Source organism: Cyclopterus lumpus, chromosome 19, assembly GCF_009769545.1.
Source record: "Cyclopterus lumpus isolate fCycLum1 chromosome 19, fCycLum1.pri, whole genome shotgun sequence".
Lineage (NCBI taxonomy): Eukaryota > Metazoa > Chordata > Actinopteri > Perciformes > Cyclopteridae > Cyclopterus > Cyclopterus lumpus.
This window is the reverse complement of record NC_046984.1, coordinates 350138-373387: the sequence shown is the minus strand read 5'-3', so window position 1 is coordinate 373387 and position 23250 is coordinate 350138. Positions and strand designations below refer to the sequence as shown.

Genomic DNA, 23250 nt, shown 5'->3' with positions numbered 1-23250 from the left:
GTAGACCAACCAGAGCAGTGTCATCTGAACACTTTTGGATGTTACAGGACACATGGCTCTGCCTGTAGTCAGCTGTATAAAGTGAGAATAAAAAGGGGGATACAACTGTTCCCTGTGGTGCTCCAGTTTTAGTTAAAATAGTGTTAGAAAGGTTTTTTGTTCCATCATTGAGGAGCCAGGACAGCAAACAGTCTTGATTTTGTTGAGTGATTAGCTCGCAGTGACGGAGTCACAAGTTGATTGGTAGATACCGAGCGGAGTGAACAGGTTGGGGTGTAATGCTTGACCATGTCCTGGATGTAGACGGGACCCGATCTGTACACAGCACGGTACGCAAGTAACACCTCCTAATTGCATCAGATAAAGGACTCATCTCCTTACTGGTCTTATTAGACCTTAGTGCTGCGTTCGACACCATTGATCATGACATCCTATTACAGAGACTGGATCAGTCGATTGGCATTTCAGGTACCGCACTAAGTTGGTTTAAATCCTATTTATCAGATCGATCTCAATTTGTATTTGTAAACGATGAAGCCTCAATGACCACCAACGTTAATCACGGAGTTCCACAAGGTTCTGTGCTTGGACCAATTCTATTTACCTTATATATGCTTCCTTTGGGCAACATTATCAGTAAACAGTCCATAAACTTTCATTGTTATGCAGATGATACTCAATTATATCTATCGATCGAACCAGAGGAGACCAACCAGCTCGCTAAAATTCAAGAATGTCTTAAAGACATAAAAACATGGATGACCTGCAACTTCCTGATGTTAAACTCAGACAAAACTGAAGTTATTTTACTGGCCCTGAACACCTCAGAGATCAATTATCTGGTGATGTGGTTTCTGTAGATGGCATTTCCCTGGCATCCAACACCACTGTAAAGAATCTCGGCGTTATCTTTGATCAGGACTTGTCCTTTAACTCCCACATTAAGCAAATCTCAAGGACTGCATTTTTTCTTTAAAAAATCTCAAAGCGATGGTTCACGCGTTTGTTACTTCTAGACTAGATTACTGTAACTCCTTATTATCAGGCTGCTCTAATAAGTCTCTTAAATCCCTCCAGTTAATCCAGAATGCTGCAGCTCGTGTACTCACAAAAACTAAGAAAAGAGATCACATGACTCCTGTATTAGCTGCTCTGCACTGGCTCCCTGTAAAATCAAGAATCACATTTAAAATTCTTCTCCTCACCTACAAAGCCTTGATTGGTGATGCACCATCATATCTTAAGGACCTTGTAGTACCATATTGCCCCACTAGAGAGCTGTGCTCACTAAATGCGGGGCTACTTGTTAATAGCGCTTATAAGCTGGTCCTGGCTCCTGGTTCCTCCTCCTTGCCCCTGCTTCCTGCATCCAGCCTCTGGCCTGGGCCTGGCCTCCTTCCCAATGGCCCTGGCTCCTTCTTTGTACCTCCTGCCTCAAGGGCCTGGCCTCATTGGTCCGGCCTCTTTCGCAATGCCTCCTGCCATGGCCCTGCTGATTTTGGGCTATGCAAAATAAATTAAATTGAATATATGTCATTCTCACTTTGCAATAAAAGATTGTTGTGTTTTCTTCCTGAAGTTAACTACTTTTTATGTTGCATTGTGGGATCATTTGAGTGCACTAGAGTGTACAATAATTCTTACTCTTCTTATTTAGACAACACTGCTCGATTACCCTTAGTGACAGATACATTGCATTTCCTCACAATAAAAGGTTAGTTTTGTCACTTTTCCAGTGTGAACACACACCGTATTTAGAATCAGAACGCAGTCTGACAGGACGCAGATTAAAACTCCATCTCGGTGTTACCAAGAGATGTTCAAGACAAGTTCATGACCAGTCTCTAAAGGTTGCTGAAAAGCATTTGGTAAATATAGGTCACCACTAACTCAAGGAAAAATTAAATGCTAAGCTGAGTGGAAGAGAGTCAGGCACTGACGCTAGGCAACTCTCTCTGACCTCACCTGGCTGCGCTGCAACCACACACACACACACACACACACACACAGCTTGCCATATAATTAACAACCAAACACACTTTCCTCCTGTATAATTAACCACCGTAAGAGATGGCAAGCTTACCCAGGCCGGAGGACTACGTCATAACTCCTAAACCTTGTTCTGTCAGTGTGGCAAACATATATATATATATATATATATATATATATATATATATATATATACACATATATATATATATATACACATATATATATATACACATATATATATATATACATATATACACATATATATATATATATACACATATATATATATATATATATATATATGTATATACTACAAAAAAAGTGAAAGAAAGATAACATCTGCCTCCAGATTTATGTGGACTGGCCAATAAACGTCTGTTTGCACTCTTTTTTTCCACCGTTGTTACTCTCTGCCAGAGCAAACCAAGCTGTGCAAACCTCTTCAAAAGTAATGAGGCTCAGTATGATTTTAATTCAACCGGACTGTTTACTTGCTGTTAACCTTAACGTGACTCTATCTCATCACTGCCAGTTCACATCAGCGCACAGGTTCACCGTGCTGCATGCTAAAATCCATCCACGCATTTCAAATATATTTATAAATCATTGAACTGTGTGTTGTCAAAAACTCTGCATTTACTGTAAGATAGAACTAAGTTATATCCTCCAATCAATCAGTGCAATATAATGTAGCTGAAGCTATTCTGCTTTTGTGCATATGAAGAGTGATTGTGAAGAGACTATGAGAGAGCGGGGGAGGATTGGTTAAACTGTTGGTTTCCTTCCACCACCCTGAAGTGATTGTACACTTGTGCAATACTAAAGATAATACCAAGCAGCAACAATACCCAAACCAAACCTCAGACCAGTGTTTCATTGATTTTAGGATTCAATCCACGGTAAGACCTGCCTCTAGGCACAAGGCAGACAAACAGAGACATTGGAAAGAAGAATACCGTTAAGGAAGTGTGCACATGCTTACCATACACCTTTTGCTAGAAATCTTAGTATCAGCAGACTTTTCCAAGATCTCAATCCTTCACGTTTCATTTGTTTTGCAGCAAAGGAATCAAACAGATTTCACTTGCACAGATACTGAACGCTAAACCATACCCCATGCTGTTGTTGAGACAAGTGTATAGCCAGAGATGCTGTTATGATCTATAGGGGAAAATCCATTTAAAAGTATCAGCATGTATAAAACCTCATGATTTTTTCTTTTCTCAGGCAGAGATTGTGGGGTGGGCAACATCTGAATACATTTGTGAAAACGGACCCCCTCTGGGGATGAAAACAAACAAAGCTAAAAGCAAGAAAAAACCCGCTAATTTCATGTGAACATAAATATGATGGTTCCCCATTAGGAACAAAAGGGGGGAGAAGCTTGCAGTCCCCTGCCGTTCTTTGTGCAGCCATTTGTAAAAGAGCTCAGTTCCTGCACACGTCAAGCAACACCTACATCTATTTAATAAAGCATAAACAGGTCGTCTGCTGCTGCAATAAGAGTGATGAGCATGTGTGGAACAAAATGTGTATGCTGCAGTGAAACCAAATTACATTTAAATCATGTAGATGTCAGCCACCACGTAACATTACGAGCATTCTTAATCTGGCACGCACACATTCAATTAAACATTTGAAAGCAGTATTAGGTAAAGGAGTTCACCTCGCAACCCCCGTGTGGTGACACACACACACACACACACACACACTCTGATTTGTGGAGCCAAAATGGATGGGAATAAATCACAAGAGCTTAGCCAACATGGCTGCATACTAAGCAGTGTATTACCCATGAGAAAACTCTGCCCCCGACTACTGGCTGGATATGTGTTTTTGTTGTGTGTTTGTGTGTGTTGTGTGTGTTGTGTATGCGAGTTTGGAATCACCTTCTCCCATCAGCAGCAGTAATTGTGTGTTTGCTTTTATTTAATTGCAAAAGGCAGGAGTTCATCTGAATTGTTTGGGGGAGAAATTTAAACAGGAAACATTTCACCTCTGTTGGTTTCTTGTTGTTGATCACCGGTGTTGCAAGCGGAACAGTATGCGGGTCACTTTAGCATTCAGCAAGTATACGGCACAGTCTTCATAGATAAGTGGAGTTAATTAAATCTCCTGGGAGAGAAAAGAGAGGAAAGGACAGGAAGAAAAGGTACTTCACCTTTCTGATGGCCTCGACCCAACGTCACAAAACCAGAGGAGATGAAGTTGTGAACGTCACCGCCTCCACTGCTGCGGATGCTCTCCTTCCCATAGTGGAGACCTGTTCTCACACACACACACACACACACACACACATATAGGCATGCAGAGCAACCACACACACATAGACAGGCAGACATATGCACAGTGTCAGTAATATTATTAGTACCATTAGCAACATCAGCAGCAGCTGAATCTGTGGTTCCCAAAGTGAGGGTCGGAACCCTCCCAAGGAGTCACAAGATAAATCTAAGGGGTCACAAGCATTAATGTTGGGATGTCGGGCGACTGTGGCTCAGTGGTGAGCAGGGTCGTCAACAGCCACCGCAAAGCATCAAATCCAAAACAACTAATTGGTCGATTGATAGAAAATGAATCAGACACTTATTTGACAATTAATTCATCCACTAACTGTTCTAGTTGTAATTACAGGAATTCACCTTTAAAGGGTCACAAGCAAAAGCTGGGGTTCACCGTGCTCCTGTTCCCAATAGGGAAACAGTGTTTGGGCTTTTCCATCATGTTCTCGGTGGCCCCAGTTGTATCTTTGTCATGGTGTCACATTGAGAACTTCTCCGCGGTGTCTTTCCCCTCAGGCACAGATAAGAGCGGAAATGTTGGCAAAGGGAACCATACAAGCAAACACAGTGCAACGATCCTCAGAAGAAAGAAAAGCAATATGTTTCAGACACCAACATACCAATGCACTCTGAACTCAATCACACCTCTCCCTGCTCTGCTGTCACAGCTGCAGATAGAGGATCTGCTGGGGTTATTTTACCATTCAATCATTCCAGCAATTCTGTATGTGACACACGCTATTGTTGTCTTCCTTTGTCAACTCTGTCATTTGGAGGCCACTCCACGACCCACTGCGACAACCCTCGAATGTGAGAAACCCTTCAAAAGCAATCCCCTCCTTTCCTCCGGCTCCCGTACCCAGCTCATTAAGGTGAGGGAGCATGAAGAGCCTGCAGTGGGAAGGCTATGCATTATGAATTTATCGTCCTCGATACAAAGAAAATCGTGACTTCAACGATGTGCCATGGAAATGAACGGAAGCCGCTGAAGATTCATATGGTAATATTTTTTTAGCAGACTTCTTCACTGGACACCTACAAATGTGGCTAATAAGATAATTATGTGATGAACTGAGCTGGATGTGGTACAGTGCGGCTGGCGTCAGTGAGGTCACCCGACTCCAAGGTCGATTAACTCTAAAGCAGCCAGGCAGAGGTCATTTACATGGTATCATGTGGATGAAGTCATTCAACTCAGCATCACATATCTTTATATCTTTATATTGCTCTCAGCCGGAGATATACATGCCAGATATTAAATGCCATCTTGGCACATACAGTACATGCCCCTGTTCTTTTAACCCTGCCACTGCCCTCCCATAAAACTAATGGTGCAGTGCTGATCCACACTGTCCCATGATTAAGTGGTAAAGCTGATGGATCCCTGCCTCCATACCAGAAACCTCACACACACACACACGTACACTCAGGGTGCCAAAGGTCTAGCTGTATAATAAGGGGCAATAATGAGATCTAGGACACACACACACACACACACACACACACACACACACACACACACACACACACACACTACTACGCACACAAAGCTTCGTGCTTTAAAAATATCTGAAGGTCATGTCAAAGCTGCTAAATAGCTGGAAATGTTATTCTATCATCACAACCTCTAATTGTCCACAGCAGCTGACCTTTAAGCACACGAGGCCGCTCATCTCAAACCAGATCCGTCCAGTGCTGTATAGCAGCTCAGATACCGCATGAGCACACACTCTAACATCCTCATTCTTCTTATTTTGCCTGTTCTCATTCTTCTGCTACAGTAAACACAGACCATTAACTCGTAGTATAGTTTGCCTATTCTTTTGTTTTTTGTGTAGAAGTGCTATATGGGAGTAATTGTTTTTTTCTTTGTTTTCTGTTGAGTAAACTGAGACAGAGGAAACAGCTACTGTCTTCACCACCTGGAAATGATATTTCATCATTAAGAAAATGTCAGAGAGGAAACACTTTTCAAAAAGCAACAAAACAAAAAAAAGGCAAATCTGTGCCTGTGGTGTGTCGTAAATAAATGAACTTCATCTGAAGAGAGCTGTGGGCCAAACTGCATTACTCAGAGAAGTGGTTATTGTTTATTTTAACCAAAGGCAAACTCCTGTAAAGGCATCTACTCCTTCCTTTCAAGGTCAGCTCCTTGTTGTGGCCGTGGGGCGCTCTGTGTTTACACCCCGACCTAAAACAGGACCTGAGCCGACGACAATGCAGAGTGGTTGGGAATAAAAATAGCATCAGTTACGCTGGTATCATATTATGCTGTCTGTACTGTCTGGCTGTAGGCTCTGTTTTTTTAAGGGATATGTTGTTCTAAAATGCACCAAGGGTACCATGTCACTACACAAGGCCTGCAATGGGGAACAAAATAAATCAGAATGTATTTTTTAGAATTAAGCTGAAACAAAGCTCTAAGCCTTGAAAGAAAGAAAGGAATTTGGCAAGGAAGTGATTACTGCTGAGAGAAAATGGACATCATTGCATGTTGAGGATCAAAGGAGAAATGGACGTTATTCCCACTCTAGACATAAGTTGATAGGATCCTCTTGGGCCCTTTAGCCACTTCCTTTATAAGGTTTGTCCACCTGATTTAAAAGTGTGGAAAGAGCCTCAGGATGTGAAGTGCCATTCTTAGCAGTGATGACTCCAGCCGAGGACCCTCTCCCGCTCTGTGCCAAATGGCCATTTAGGCACACATGAATATGCATTTTCTATGAGAGTGAGTGTGCTGCCTCTCCACAGCACCTTGGAGCCTGTTAAGGCATCAAGCGGAGTTTCCAATTTATACACGCACATTAACCACGCTTTGGCCCGGGCTGTCACCGCCTTTCATGACCAACCCCATCAGGACTGCTCTGATCCCCTGATGAAGGGGGGCTTAGCTGTGTACCACAACCAAGCCCCCCTTCATCAGGGGATCAGAGCACCACAGAGCTGAGTCGGAATGAGTTCTGTTCATGTTGCAGGGATTGTGTGCAAGCAGGCAAAAGTAGTCTCAGCTGAGACAGATAAACAGATAAAGTGATGCCCGTCCTTTACTGAAAAGAAATGCCTGCAAGGTCATTGTGAAGGCGGCCGGCCGCGTGCAGCTGAGTAAACGTGTCCCCTGCATGGCCGACTAGTGACCAGTAGGAATCGACTGATGCAGCCAATGAGTGAGGGAGATGCTAAATGATCCGATGTGAGGTCCTGGGACAGGGATGTCGTATGTGTACAGATTCGTAATTTGTGATTTTGGGCTATATAAAATAAACTGAATTGAACTGAATGAACTAAATCAATGAAGGCAGACTATGGTCGACACCAACACTGAGCTGTCGAAAATGTTCCCAGCAAGTATATGGTGGGGCGACCAGTGGTGAGCAGTTCATGTCGATGTGTCCTTGGGCAAGGCACTTAACCCCAAATTGCTCCCGTAGCTGTTCTACAGTGTGTGAATGTTAGTTACTGCTGATGTGCAGGTGGAACCTTAGCTCCTCCCATCAGTGTATGAATGAGTATGAATGGGTGAATGATGTCATGTAGTGTTAAAGTGCTTTGATTAGTCGGAAGACTAGAAAAGATCTATACAAGTACAGGTCCAAATCGACAGATGTGGCAGAAAGAGGCCCACTTTACATGACACACAAGAGTCTGCATGCTCGAATAGAGCTGAAGGTACACACAATCTATTATTTAGGGTACAAGACGCAAAAATATTTTCGCTGTCCTGTAGCTCCAATCAACCGTAACAACTACAACATCAAGCGCTGTGATGTTTGGGTTCATGTCTAAATGTGGCACACTGCCAGTAAGATGAATGCAACTATTTCACATCTTACACTAATTAGACCCAAGCATGTACATGGATCTCTAAAAAAGCAGGACTGTTGATTGAAAGACATTTTTCATGTTTTATATACATTTCTTAACTGTGATTTTCCATCAATTAAAGGCTGATGAATAGCATCCTCAATGATGGAGATGTATTGCACTGTAAGATGTCTACTGACCTAGAGGGCAGGATGGAACCTGGTCAGGCGATTCGGGTCTTTTCAGTCATGAGTGAACAGAGCCACCAATCAGAATTCAGAGGCACTTCTGTAGATTTCACCGTAGTGCCAACTAGGTCGGGCTCACGACACACATGCCATCAGACTGCAGAATCTACACCTACAGTTTTAATTCAATTCAATTTAATTTAATTTATGTTGTATAGCCCAAAATCACAAATTACAAATTTGCCTCAGAGGGCTTTACAATCTGTACACATACGACATCCCTGACCTTTGACCTCACATCGGATCAGGAAAAACTCCCCAAAAATAACCTTTGACAGGGAAAAAAGTGAAGAAACCTTCAGGAGAGCAACAGAGGAGGATCCCTCTCCCCGGATGGACAGATGAATAGATGTCATGTGACCAGATGAACAGAGTTACAGAGTTACAACACATTCAATGAATATGACAGAAATTATTCAAAATATTACCATTGGATTATTTCTTTATTCACCCTGTTTGTCTTTCTATCACACCAATGTATTTGTGCTTCTTATATCTCATTATTTTAGAGTGCCTCTGCCCCCTGCCATCTGATAACACATGCTTTGTTGAGGAACCTGCCAACCCTGACTTACTTCCCCCGGATGCCTGTTTTTCCTGCACAGTTTTCATTTTTACCGATGTATGCTCCCTCCCAGTTCTCTGAATCGTGGGGTTATATCACCCGCTGAGTGACTAAGAGGCCATCACTTCCAGCCTGTCAGAGACTGCAGGGCCGCACTACCTTGCCAGCCTGTAATTATCTCCAGCAAGCCCCTCTTTGTCTCTGTCGCTCTCTTGCTCAAATCGGATGATTACTGGATGTTAACATTGGAGATCACACTGCCGAAAGGGGGAGCACAGTGGGGGCTCTTCGGAGGGGAATGCACAATTTTGCACAGCAATAATCAATGTATCACAAATGTGACACACTGAGAGTGATGTGGGTAGGACCAACAGTCATGACACATGAACTAGTGAATGCTTGTGTGTAAGGAGAGAGGAGATCTCTTACCGTGGTTGGACTTGGATGCGTGAACAGGGGTGTAGTGGTTCTTGGATGAGGTTCTGACTGGTGTGTTGTCTTTCGGTGAGCCGTTCATTGCTGCAAAATTCTCACAGTCGTATTGCGATATGGGGATGGGCCCCTGCTGCCTCAGGATGTCTGCAAGGGCTCTGGAAACCGAAAACACAAGAGTGGCTGTGAATACTGCACCATGTTTCTCTTCTTGTATAGTTTTCCTCTCTTAGTTAAAGTTTAAGCAATATCACGTCTGTTTTCTGCACGCCGAATGGCTGCTAATTGTTAAGACAGTATTGTGCTATAATAGGTAATTCGGGGCTGCTCTGTTTCTTCTTTTATTTCCACTTCTGGGAACATGACGAATGTTCATTTGCAAGAGAATCAACATTGGATGTGTGAGTGTCTAATTGGGTTGAATTTTAATGTTTTTCAGACCGCAGCAGGTGCATATGGAAGGATGGAGCCCTCAAGGGGAGAGGGAGAAGCAATCATGATGAAAGAAAGTTAAAAAAGTGTTTGTTTGCTCTTTCTGGCATTGCTTTTGAAAAAGGAAATCAAATTACGTTTGCAGCACTGCAGTAGCTCAAAGCTTTTGTACGACAAATGTACCGCCGACAGTAACCTTTGCTTTAAATTAATATTTTTGCTTTACCCCCTCTTTCCTGTTCCTTATTGAATGTGCAGCGGTGCATGCTTGTCAAACGACCTTGATACAGCCAACGTTAACACTATCCATTATTCACAGTCTTAAGATTGCTCAAGTGTTGAATAATGCATTCAATAAAAAAAAGCTATTCAATATTGAGGAAATAATATGTGTCAGCATTTGTTCACTGGTGTCGGTACAATCTACAACATGTGGCCCACTTTTGTGGGATAATTCTCATATGGTGAAGCTCGAGGAGGAAAAGGGCGCCAGCTGAGAAGGTGAGATGCAATCATTTGCCATTTATCCCATCTCTGCTAAAGAATATCTCCACCTGAACACAGCAGGAAGCCATGTGCTGAGGTGCAGAGAGTGGGAGTGGAGGGAGGAGGACTGTGTGTATGTCGCAAAGTAGGATGTTTGACAGCTGGCTGACTTGACTTGGTCACCTTATGGGCAACATATCTAGGCTCATTCTAACATGCCAGACACCATTTTTATATCAGCATGAAGAAAAAAGGAACGATTGTGTCTTCTATATTAACTAACAAAGCTCCAATATAAATGTTGGGCATCAGTCCTTCTCACTCCCACACATAACAGACAAACACACTCTCTCAACTCCTCCGTAATTATGTGTATCTTACATTCCCATACACTCCTTTGGGATTGAAATCTAATAAAAACTGATCTGAAACGTGCTCATCAGTTTGGCTTTGGATAATCGGTTAGTTCATTGAAGCCTGGTTTCTAGTTCATCATTTCGAAAAATGGAAATAAACACAAAGTTAAGATAAAAATATAATTATCCATATCCTTTTATGATAGGCTACGTTACAAAATACTGCGTACATGCCTATGCTTGTTTCTAACATTAGGGTTGCCCTTTGACCCCTGTCTGCATCATAGTCTACATCCAGAAATGATGAGCTCCGAAGAGGCTATGGGACTTTGTTTTTGAAGAAGAGATTGAACACATGACATGGATTCACAAGTCATTCTCACCTGTGTATATTCATCTCCTGAGGCGGCTCTGTGGCTTTGTCGTAAGCGACTTTGACCGACACTCCCAGCACTATGATGAAGGCAATGATCCCACAGGTGATGTAGACCGCCGTGCTGGTCTGATCCATGCTCGGATCGTACGTTTCCCCGGTCGGGATGGGCGACGGGGCGGCCGTCTGCACCCACACTGGCGTTTGGTAATTCGTACAGGCTTTCTGATCCAGACGATCTTTCTTGTACTCGCAGCAGAAGCGCAGGTAGCACGTCCCGCAGCAGTACCGGTGGTTGGTGTTGTTGCACTCGAACAGTTTGTCATACTGCCCGCTCACGTCGTAGTAGCCCTGGCATGTGTCGTGGTTGCTGGCGGCCGCCGGCTGCGGGGTCTTCTGCGGGACGACCGTGGGCACCGCGGTGGCTTTGGGAGCCTTCCTGGGCGCAGGCTTGGGCTTCTTACCGCCGGTAGCGGCGCTCAGCACGCATAGCGGGTCCAGGTATATGAGCAGCACCAAAATGTGCCTTATCCCCATGGTGGAGTGAAGAACTCAAGTCTTACGTGTTGGCAAAGACACTTCAACTGTGGTCAAACAGCGAGGCGTTAGTGTTGTGCACGTTTCTCCACCGAGTCGTCCCCTACTCGCTCAGTCTCCTGCGCCGCCGTCATGCTGAGTGTTGTCAAGGGCATTCCTCGGCTGTTGTTATGCAGTGGACCAACTAAAGCCCAATGCAACCCTCCGTAGAGCCGTGGCAGGAGAGCAGCATGTCCAGACCGGGAGGAGAGCTGATGGGTGCCCGGGCTCTGCGCGCTCTCTCTCGGCTGAGCGGCGTGTGAGAGCCGCGCTGCGTCGCTGATTCCTGGAGTCAGTTAAGTCAAAGTTGGGCTGGAGAAACAAATAAGGCAAACGGCTCATTGGCTATTATCCTCACGTCAGAGCCACGCCATGTTTTCATTAGTACGTCGCAATAACCTGACAATAAACACCACGTTTGAAGTCATGAACATGACACCCACACAGCTCATATCTTCAGAATGAACATGGTATTGTATCTATATGTTAAGCATTACACTCTAACATCGCAGCATTCATCAAAATCAAAAGAGTGGGAGTAAGAAAAGCCAGCCTACCTCAGTTAGGATACCCGCTTGGGAGTTGCTCTCTGTCTGGGTCTTCAAGTGAGGAGAATATTCTCTCTCTCTCTCTCTCTCTCTCTCTCTCTCTCTCTCTCTCTCTCTCTCTCTCTCTCTCTCTCTCTCTCTCTCTCTCTCTCTCTCTCTCTCTCTCTCTCTCTCTCTCTCTCTCTCTCTCTCTCTCTCTCTCTCTCTCTCTCTCTCTCTCTCTCTCTCTCTCTCTCTCTCTCTCTCTCTCTCTCTCTCTCTCTCTCTCTCTCTCTCTCTCTCTCTCTCTCTCTCTCTCTCTCTCTCTCTCTCTCTCTCTCTCTCTCTCTCTCTCTCTCTCTCTCTCTCTCTCTCTCTCTCTCTCTCTCTCTCTCTCTCTCTCTCTCTCTCTCTCTCTCTCTCTCTCTCTCTCTGCCATTTACATTTAACCAAATAATCTAATAAACACACCTGTCACCAGATGGGAGGACAAAGCAGCAGGTAAAAGTCCTGGTTAAGATGACAAAGTGCTCTCAGTGGCACTATGTGGAAGAGCACAAAGGTATATTGCACCATATTTGCACGCAACACAAGCTGCCGAGGTTGTCTCCACATCAGCAGCCACAGAGAGGTGTGGAAGCTGGAGGCTGAGAGCAGGACCTGAAATCGGAATGATCCGCCTTGGTTGTTGGTTGTAACATGATGACCATGCAGCGCCTTGTTTCTGTCATAAAGCGGGCCGGGCCGTAATGATGTGGGTCAAAGGAACACTAGTAAAGAACAGAACAGAGAGATACTCTGGAGGAAAAAATCCATAGGAAGGAAAACATTTACAAACTGTAAATTTGTGCTCATGTTTGTGTATTGTGGTTATTGTTAACATGTTATTGTGTTTATGAAGTTTAATGTAAACCTATTGCATTTTCAAAAGGAATTTCTAAGGAACCTTATCACAACATCAAGTCTCTAATTGTAAAACGGAACAAAGCAGAAGCTTCAGAACTAAGGAGCATTTGAAAGTCCTTCCTCCTCTATTTCAAATTCAGTTATGGCCATTGACATTTCTTGTTAAGAGTTGAGGCTTTAACATGAGCACACCAAAGAATTACTTGATTCAAATAAAAAAAATATTTCACTGCTCAATTTGGAGCAATTTCAGCTGCCAAGGATATACAATGGAACGATACAATGTGAATGCTCCCCTCCAACAGTTACTAATAATCTTTGCAGTAAGGCTGTTTGCATTTAAACTGGAGAGCACTAAGCAGGTCAGGTGATGAGAACACACTCATTAAAGCTGCTATGTGCCAACTGTCCATAATACATGCAGACTCACAACAATCTTTAAAATCCGGTTATCTAGCTTTAAATCGTAAGTTGTCCCCTGCTATTATAGAACAGGAATATTATAAAATATAGATTTTATAATATTCCTGTTCAGGCATACATATCATGTTAAAAGAAAAGCCTGGCTGTTTTTTTTATTTTCCTCATTGTTAATGTGTCCTTTATAGTGTGTATGGAAGCCGGACTTCTGTGCCATAGAGCTCCTTTGATGCCCACAGACTATTAACAACACATCCGATGTGGGGTCCTGGGACAGGGATGTCATATGTGTACAGTAGTATTACCTAAACTACATTTAATTACAAAATATATGGGGGAAATTATTCTTATTGAGCTGTTTATTATGGGATTATTATGGGGTCTTTTAAAAGTGGCCTGAAACCACCTCCATCAGCACCGCCTGTCAAAACATTGCAGGAACAGCATGCCAGATCAGATATCACTGCTGCAGATGGAGGTCGCACAGCGGACTGTCGCCTTGCAATCATATGACATTGTCGATAAAACAGAGGAATCTTAAACCCAAGTACGACTTCTCTATAAGCTGGGAGTAGAGGACTTTTTCCTGACTGTGGCACTTTCATTACTGTCATCCTTCAGTCGCTAACCCTCCCTGCTTCCCCTCCGGAGAAAATACTGAATGAAGGTGGAATGCCAGCTCTCATTAAAAAAGGGATTTCAAAACCTGATAGGAACAGTAGGGGGAAAATGCTTTGCATAAGCATCTTTTTTCACTATCACCACAAGTGTTACTGGCAGCGGGTTAGGGTAGCAAAATATTCTAACTTAAAGTTTAAGCCTTCCCTATAAAACGTACAGGATCTCCTGGATAGCTGATACACCTTCAGCACAGCAGTCTAAAGTTGATAGACTGAATTGGAAAATAAATTAGTCCTTCAGGAAACTTAATTGAAAGAAGTTTTGATCAAAAAGCAAGTTGTTTAATCTTTTACTACTAAATGAATCCCTTCAATAAAGGTTTGAACACTGAGTAACATGCAGAGGAGGAAAAGAGAGCGTGATGATTGTCTGAATCTCAAACCAACAACGCCGCTGATTGGGAGGCTGTGAAGCAGTTGCTTGGTAACTACGTTTTACGATGCCGTACATAGTAGTTGTAAAAAATGTAAACTCCTCACTACTTAACTATTTTCTGGGATTTCACTATGAGATCTAATGCTTATGGATCAGGATCAGCGAGGATGAAATAAAAGCACATGGGTGCAAAATATACAAACACAGAGCAGGAATATGTTTCCATGTTTCATGATACTGTATCTCCAAATACATACATTCAATTCAGTTTATTTTGTATTGCCCAAAATCACAAATAACAAATTTGCCTCAGAGGGCTTTACAATCTGCACACATACGACATCCCTGACCTTTGACCTCACATCGGATCAGGAAAAACTCCCAAAAATAACCTTTGACAGGGAAGAAACCTTCAGGAGAGCAACAGAGGAGGATCCCTCTCCCCGGATGGACAGAAGCAATAGATGTCATGTGACCAGATGAACAGAGTTACAGAGTTATAACACATTCAATGAATATGACAGAAATGTATGCATGATTAGTAGTAGGCATGGACCACAATCAAGATTTCCACAATCCATGAAACAGAAGGAGGAAGAGGGGAGGGGCCTCAGCAGGGCTATGGCAGGAGGCCGGCCCACCAGGCATGAGGCATTGCGAAAGAGGCCAGACCAATTAGGTCTTGCCTTTGAGGCAGGAGGCACAGAGAAGGAGGCAGGGCCATTGGGAAGGAGGCCGGGTCCAGGCCAGAGGCTGGAGGCAGGAAGCAGGGGCAAGGACCCAGGACCTTGGACCAGCTTTAGACACAGCCAGGTCCAATGGACCCTATGAGATGTGAAGTCACAAAGACTCTGTGGAAGCAGAGTTAGTAAGTTGCAATGAAGAGACGTACATTCATCCATAAGGAGAGAGAGAAGAGGAGAGAAAACATCCCCCAGCAGCCCTATAGCAGCATATCTAGGGGCTGGACCAGGGCAAACCTGATTCAGCCCTAACTATAAGCACTATTAAAGAGGAAAGTCTTAAGTCTATTCTTGAATGAGGTGACTGTGTCTGCCTCCCGGACTGAAAGTGGAAGCTGGTTCCATAAAAGAGGAGCTTGATAACTGAAGGCTCTGGCTCCCATCCTACTTTTTAGGACTCTAGGAACCACAAGTAGCCCCGCATTTGGTGAGCGCAGCTCTCTAGTGGGGCAATATGGTACTACAAGCTCCTTAAGATATGATGGTGCATCACCAATCAAGGCTTTGTAGGTGAGGAGAATAATACATGGCCTATACATGGCCTGAAGCTCGTGTATAAGCAGCCAAAATGCATAGAAAGAGGATAATGTTTTCGCTCGAGTCCTCTGTGTGCTGCGGGGTTTTGTCCTTGCAATCTACATGATTGAGGATGTATCCTATACGAGGCTGCATTTGGTGTTATAACTACATCTGGTTTTTATCTAGTAGTATTATTGTAATAATATATATTTTCATCACACATTCTATTCAACACTTTATGGCTAACCCCTCATTATTTTTAATTCATAAGCATGAGACACCAATTATAAGTAGGTTAAAACACTGTAATGTAGTAGTCAGCAAATAAAAGTACATTTGTAAAGAAACATGATAAAACCACATTCATCCTGCTTCAAATGAAAAACATGTTGCTATCATGGCATTATTTAACATAATGCCATAATATATTATTTACAGATAAAAAATAGCCTCTTGGCTAACTCTGGCACATTTACAGAAATGTTTATATGTGCACTGTCCCTTATCAAATAAACAAATTCAAAAAATTATCCAGGAGTATTAAACTTCTACATCAAATGCAAAAAGATGTAAAGTGTGGGTGGAGTTGTTCAGAGGGGTCTTTGATGGAGCTGGAATGAGGAAGGTAAACTAACATATTTGCTGCTTAGTAATTAGTAAAAGTAGTGTAATATTTTTTGTTTTTAAGTAACTTGCCAAACTGTTTTTTTTAAATACATTTATAAACCTGCATATAAAGGATTTCTATGATTCACATGCTCTGACACACTTTAAGGATTTGTTCATGTTAGTATTCATATATAATTTATTTGCTTTCTTTGTTACCCAATTATGTTCTATCCTCCATACAGGCAGGCACTTCTCAGATGTGTGTATCAAGGTAAAGATGATACAATTCAAGGTACTACAGTTAAAACGCTTCTGCGTTTCAGTTTGTGTTGTCATAACTGCAAGTTAAGAAGTAACTATCTGAGCATAAGGAAGGCTTTAACCGATTTGAGTGCCTTGAATCTCCCTTTTGCTTCGTATGATGACTAGCCTTGCAGAATAAAGGCATCAGAGGGACTGCGGACTGCCTTTTTTCCATATGAACACCAAAAGACCCTTTTTCATCAAAAAATGCTATGAACTTCACAATCATTAGCGGCTAAGACACTTTCAACTTGTTATTTATTTATGAAGTGACCCAGGATCAGTGGCGTGCACCCTCGCTGTCCTGAGATGATGCACATTACCCAAATGGGGGGCAAACAGAAAGGTATGCTGAGGAATAACAGTTTTTCAGCACACAAGACTTTACTGTTGTGTCACTGAAAAAAGCATTAAAACACAGCCCCGTCTGAGCCCGCCACCATTGTTCTTGAATCCCCCTGGTCTCTCTTCAGGTTCCAATCCTTTATACATGGCATGTTCTTCTGCCATTACCCAATTTCTTTTTCAGAATCAGAATCTTTTTTATCAGCCAAGTAGGTTTACACCTACAAGGAACTTAGTGTGGTGCAACATAGGACGTTAAAGATAACAAGCAACAACAGTAGACAACAAATAAACAATCAACAAAGTGCAGACGAGACAAAGAATAAAATGTACAGTGTAAGATAAGTGCAATTGTAAAGTGTATGTAATGTTACAGTTTTAGTAAAAGTGACATGTGTATTATTTAAGTGTGCTGGTATGTGCAGAGGAGTGACCGGTGGAAAATAGACCAAGGGATGAAAGATGTGCCAGACGGTGATGGAGGAGCAGAGGATGGACTCAATGATGGCCGTGTAGAAGTGTACCATCATTGTCTTTGAGTTGAATTTCTTCAGCTTTCAATTGAATTCAGTTTATTTTGTATAGCCCAATATCACAAATTTGCCTCAGAGGGCTTTATAATCTGTACACGAACGGCATCCCTGTCCCAGGACCTCACATCAAATCAGGAAAAACTCCCCAAAAATAACCTTTCACAGGGAAAAAAGGGAAGCTGCCTCAGGTGGTACATCCTCTGCTGCGCCTTTTTGGTGATGGAGCTGATGTTCAGCTCCCACTTGAGGTCCTGGGATATGGTGGAGCCCAGGAAGCGGAAGGACTCCACCAAGTTGACCGTGGAGTCACACAGGGTGAGGGGGGCGGTGGGGCTGTGTTCTTCCTGAAGTCCACAACCGTCTCCACTCTCTTTAGGGCGTTGAGCACCAGGTTGTTCTGGCTGCACCAGGTCACCAGATGGTCAGTTTCCCACCTGTAGGCGGACTCATCCCCACCAGAGATGAGACCAATGAGGGTGGTGCCATCCGCGAACTTCAGGAGCTTGACGGACTGGTGACTGGAGGTGCAGCTGTTGGTATACATGGAGAAGAGTAGAGGGGAAAGAATGCATCCTTGGGGGTAGTCATTTAGTCCTGTGATCCTGTTTTTTGGGGGGGGGACAGGGATGATGGTGGAGGCCTTGAAGCAGGCTGGAATGTGGCATGTCTCCAGGGAGGTGTTGAAGATGTCCGTGAACACTGGAGACAGCTGGTCAGCACAATGCCTCAAGGTGGAGGGGGGAGACAGAGTCCGGACCAGCTCCTTTGCGGGGGTTCTTAACGTCCCTCTCCAGATTAAAGAGGGTCATCACTGTTGCGAGTGTTGATGCTTCAGACACTCCAATGTCTGAGCTGAGAAGGGTGGAACAAAGGCATGAGCCCCTGCTGTGCTGGGGGAGTGGGGACTAATAATCCCTTGTGGGGACTGATGGCATGTTCCCTTGCGGAGGCATGTAAACACCGACCAGTATGAATGAGGCGAACTCACGGGGGGAGTAGACAGGTTTGCAGTTAATAAATGATTCCAGATCAGGAGAACAGTGCTGGATGATTACTGTGACATCGTTGCACCAGCCACAGTTGAAATAGAAACAGATTCCTCCTCCCTTCGCTTTGCCGGATAGCATCCTGTCCCAATCCGCTCTAAACAGATGGAAGTCAGTCAGCTGGAACGCAGAGTCCGGTATCGATTCACTAAGCCAAGTTTCCGTGAAGCACAAAACGCAGGATGAAGAAAAGTCTCTGTCTCTCGCCACCAGTAGCTGAAGCTCGTCCAGTTTATTGCACAGTGAGCGTAAAACTAGTACGTTGGAGAGGAATATTCCCGGCAGCGGAGAACGGGATCCCCATGAGCGGAGACATACGAGCGCGCCGGCATGTTTCCCTCTCCTATGGCGTCTCGCTGCCAGCGCAACAGTCAGCGTGCCTCTGACCGTTGCGCGCTGTTCATTAAAGTAGCCGACGTAAAAAGAAAAGTCGGAAGTAAGTCCGCTGGAGTTGTTCCCCTGATGTTCAAGAGCTCATCTCTGGTGAAAGAGCTCCGGGAACCCCAGCAGAGAACAGAGTTACAGACAAAAAAAAAAAAAATAAGGAGCACCAAATCATCGAGGCGGCCGTTTGCGGCGCCATGGTAACCGTTCAGTTTTTTTTTGACAGTTTTTTTTTTTTTGGACTGTTTCCCAAATTTCAGAAAGAGTTGAGTCTGGAACTGTAGGTAGGTACAGCAGGAAGTGGAGGCAGCTGGCAGGGAAGTATTCCAAACATTTTTTTTTTTTTTAAAAAAGGTACAAAGTGAGGTGACACAAAGTCAACAGCTAACGAGTAAGGTAAGAGTCTGAATGCGTAAACTACCACTGTGGTGACGAAATCGATCTGGCGATAAATAGCAGGAAGACCAGGGTTAATATACTGCAGAGTCTAGATTGATGATTGGTGCTCCAGCAACCACCGCCTAGGAGAGGGAGGAGATGACCACACCTCCTTACACACAGACCAGACTGACAGTGTAAAACACACAGGAGACAATAGGACAGGGATACAGAGGTAACACAGGGAAACTACTCGACTGTCTAGGTGATAACATGACAGTATTATCCAGCCCCCTCAATGAGCGCCTCCAGGCTCTCATGACAATCAGCAATCCTCCCGTTTCTCTCGGCTGTCCTTAACAGCGCTGCCCTTGTGTCCCTCCAAATCTTACAACAGCGGTGAAGAGGATGTTGCACTAATGGGACAGCCAACTCCTCTTGTGCTGGGAACAGTGGAGGCTGATAGCCTAATAATCCTTCAAACGTCAAAAACAGTGGCAGAGGAGGAGACAGAGTTGTGTGCATACCCCATCCAACTTAGGTGAGCGTTCCAGGATGTTGGATTTGAAGCGGCAACACCTGATTTGCTCTCAGTCAGTCAATTAGTTTGTGGGTGAAAGCCAGATGACAGGCTGACAGTAGCTCCCAGAGCATGGCAAAACAACTTCCAAACTTGTGAGCTGAACTAAGGGCCACGGTCTGAGACGATGTCCAACGGAATGCCATGAAGGAGGAAGACATGGTTTGTCAAGAGAACCACAGTCTCACAAGCTGAAGGAAGCTGAAGGAAGCTTGACCAATGAAATGTGCGGCCTTGGAGAACCGGTCCTCAAAAGGTAAGTATGGTGGTCATACCATCAGAAAGAGGCAGACCGGTGACAATGTCCATGCCGATGTGAGACCAAGGACAACCAGGCGTTGGTCAGGGGCGGAGCAACCCTATAGGTGGTCGATAAGGTTTTACCCCGGGCACAAACAGAGCAGGCAAGGCCGTATTCTTTAGTGTCCCTATCCATGGTGTGCCACCAGAAGTGTCCTCTGAGGAGTGACAAAGCTGGAGATAGGCGTTGAGAAGAAAGCACATGGATGCAATTTCTGATCAAGTTTAGAGTGTTGCGAGTGTTGATGCTTCAGACACTCCAATGTCTGAAGCATCAACCTCAACCACAAACTGCAAAGAAGAATCAGGTTACACCAGAATTGGTGCAGAAGTAAAGTGGTCCTTTAATAAGGCAAAAGCTTGATCCGCCTCAGGAGACCACTGAAAAGGAACAGCAGGAGAGCTAAGTTTGGTCAAGTGAGCAGCAATTCTACTGTTGTCCCGGATAAACCGGCGATAAAAGTTGGCGAACCCAAGGAACCTTTGCTTCCTGGAGGAGGGTTCTGGCCACTCTCTGCCAACACTTTGATCCTTTCCAGGTCTGTCTTCACCTGCCCACTCTCGATGATGTAGCCGTGAAATCCAACAGAGCTGACATGAAACTCACATTTCTCAGCTTTCACAAACAAGTACTTGGCGGACATGACGTTGATGTTCTAAGAGATCACGGGAATAAATCAAAATGTCATCAAGGTATACAAAGAGGTTAAACAAAAAATCTCCTAAAACATTGTTCACCAACGCTTGGAAAAATGCAGGTGCTTTGGTTAGTACAAAAGGCATTACCAGGTATTCGAAGTGGCCTAGTGGTGTATTGAAAGCCATCTTTCATTCGTCTCCCTCACACATTTGTACCAGATGGTATGCATTCCTTAGGTCCAGTTTGCTGAAGATGGTGGCTCCCTGTAGTGCTTCGAAGGCAGAATTGATTAACGGCAGCAGATATTCTATGCATGGATGGAGTCTTATCCTTCTAACTGACAACGAAAAATCCTGCCACTAGAGGCAAGGAGGACACTCTGACAATGCCAACAGCCAGTGAGTCATTAATATATGTCTCCATTGTCTCTCTCTCTGGCCATGACAAGTTATTCAGGCAACTCGAGGATAAGGTGGTACCAGGTAGCAACTCGATAGCACAATCGTAAGGACGATGGGGAGGCAAAGAGAGCGACCTCTCATTACTGAATACCTCACCGAGGTACTGATACTCCGCAGGCAGATCAGGAGGAGAAGACTGCAGGCAGGATAAATTACAGAAACTACTCCATTCAATGATCTTACTTATGTTACTATGTCTCAGGGGCGGAAAAAAAACAACAACAACTGAGTAACTTTATGCAGTGAGTGGTTCCCTGCTGTGCGTAATAGATGTCATGTGTACCGAATGAACAGCATTACATAAACACATTCAATGAATATGACAATGTATGAATGGACCTCCACAATCCATGAAACAGAGGGAGGTAGAGAGGAGGGGTGGCGGGGCGCATCAGTAGGGGCCATGGCCCATGGAGCATCAGCAGGGCCAAGGCAGGAGGCCGGCTCACCAGGCAGGAGGCATCAGACACAGCCAGGTCCAATGAGACGTGAAGTCACAAAGACTCCGGGGAGGAAGAAGAGTCAATAAGGTGCGATGGAGAGATGTAAATTCATCCAGAAGTAAAGAGAGAAGAGGTGATAGGTGCTCAGTGTATCCTAAAACATCCCCCAGCAGCCTATCTAGGGGCTGGACAAGGACAAACCTGATTCAGCCCCAACTATAAGCACTATTAAAGAGGAACGTTTTAAGTCTACTCTTAAATGAGGTGACTGTGTCTGCCCCCCGGACAAGTCCCCAATCAAGGCTTTGTAGGTGAGGAGAAGAATTATAAATGTGATTCTTGATTTTACAGGAACTGAAGAAACAGTGACATGTTCTGTTTAGTGAGTGATGTCAGTCACTGAAGGGGGGAAATGTATTTAGAGGTTATTATCTAAGCCTTTAAATACTAGTATTTTTTATCTAATGGCTTATATTTCACACTAGAGTTAAACACTGTGAAAGTATAGAACATAGCAGTTGAATATTGGTCTTTCATGAACTGTTTCAGTTAAAAACATGTTGATTGAAGAGGGTCGAGGGAGCCTCAAACCAGGTCTTGGTGACCTGGCACAGGTCCCTAACTGACCGTTAGACCAATAGGAACAAAAGTCAGCGAATCTCACGAGAGGAGACGGAGTGGCATGGACACTCCCAGAAGTGTGGGACTTCTGGGTGGACAAACAGGATGGTCAACAACCTCTCAGTTCGTATATGAAACAGGCAACGGTAAATAAACTGATTCCTGCACCTCCCGACAAAGCCTCAGTCCGGTCTACTGCGCTTCCTCTTACTAGTCCCGTAACATACGATACCTTTGCTTCATCAGATGCGAAGGTGACAGGTTGAGCACTGGAGGTGGAATCCTTTGCACCTTCCCAGATCTCCAGCATATGGTTCAGGTGGTGGAACACATGATTCTCTAATTACCTGAGAAGTATTCCAAACTAGGGCAAAAAAAGGTAGTCAACAACAGCTAACGAGTAAGGTAAGAGCCTGAATGCGTAAACTACCACTGTGGTGACTGGTGAAGAATAGCAGGACGACCAGGGTTGATATACTGCAGTGTTTCTTGATTGACGATTGGTGTCAGCTGCTCCAGCAACCACCACCCAGGAGAGGGAGGAGGAGGAGATGGCCACACCTCCTTACCAATGGACAGACCAGACTGACACACAGAGACGAAAGGACAGGGAAACAGAGGTAACACAGGGAAACTACTCAACTGTCTAGGTGATAACATGACAGGTACAAGACCTTTTAAGAGAAACTTTCCTCTTGAGTTTAACTATGCGTGCTGCTTAGTCCTCCTGCAGAAAGTTCTGTCAAAAGTTTCTGATAATGCTACATTTTTTGTCCACCGGGCAACAAGATTGAGCCATAGGCTTTGGGATGGTGGAGTGTTGAGCTGGACAGAGAATTAAAACCCAGACAGCTTATCTAATATGGAAACAGGGCACTCCCAAAAAGAGTCAG

The 23250-nt window shown here is 44.1% G+C and overlaps 1 protein-coding gene across 5 annotated transcripts in view; it reads right to left on the bottom strand.

Annotated features, from left to right (window-relative positions):
- The window catches only part of LOC117748823 (protein shisa-6-like), a 67159-nt gene extending 55655 nt beyond the window's left edge, over window positions 1-11504 (bottom strand). For 2 of the 5 annotated variants that reach the window (XM_034558913.1, XM_034558915.1), the window contains exons 1-3: window positions 10978-11504; window positions 9318-9478; window positions 4154-4255 (exon numbers count right to left, since the gene is read on the bottom strand). In XM_034558913.1, coding sequence (XP_034414804.1) covers window positions 4154-4255; window positions 9318-9478; window positions 10978-11504 — 790 coding nt within the window. Of the gene's footprint in view, window positions 1-4148; window positions 4256-9317; window positions 9479-10977 lie in introns of all 5 variants that reach the window. The other 3 variants (XM_034558916.1, XM_034558917.1, XM_034558914.1) reach the window with 2 other exon arrangements.
- Between the last annotated feature and the right edge of the window lie 11746 nt (window positions 11505-23250).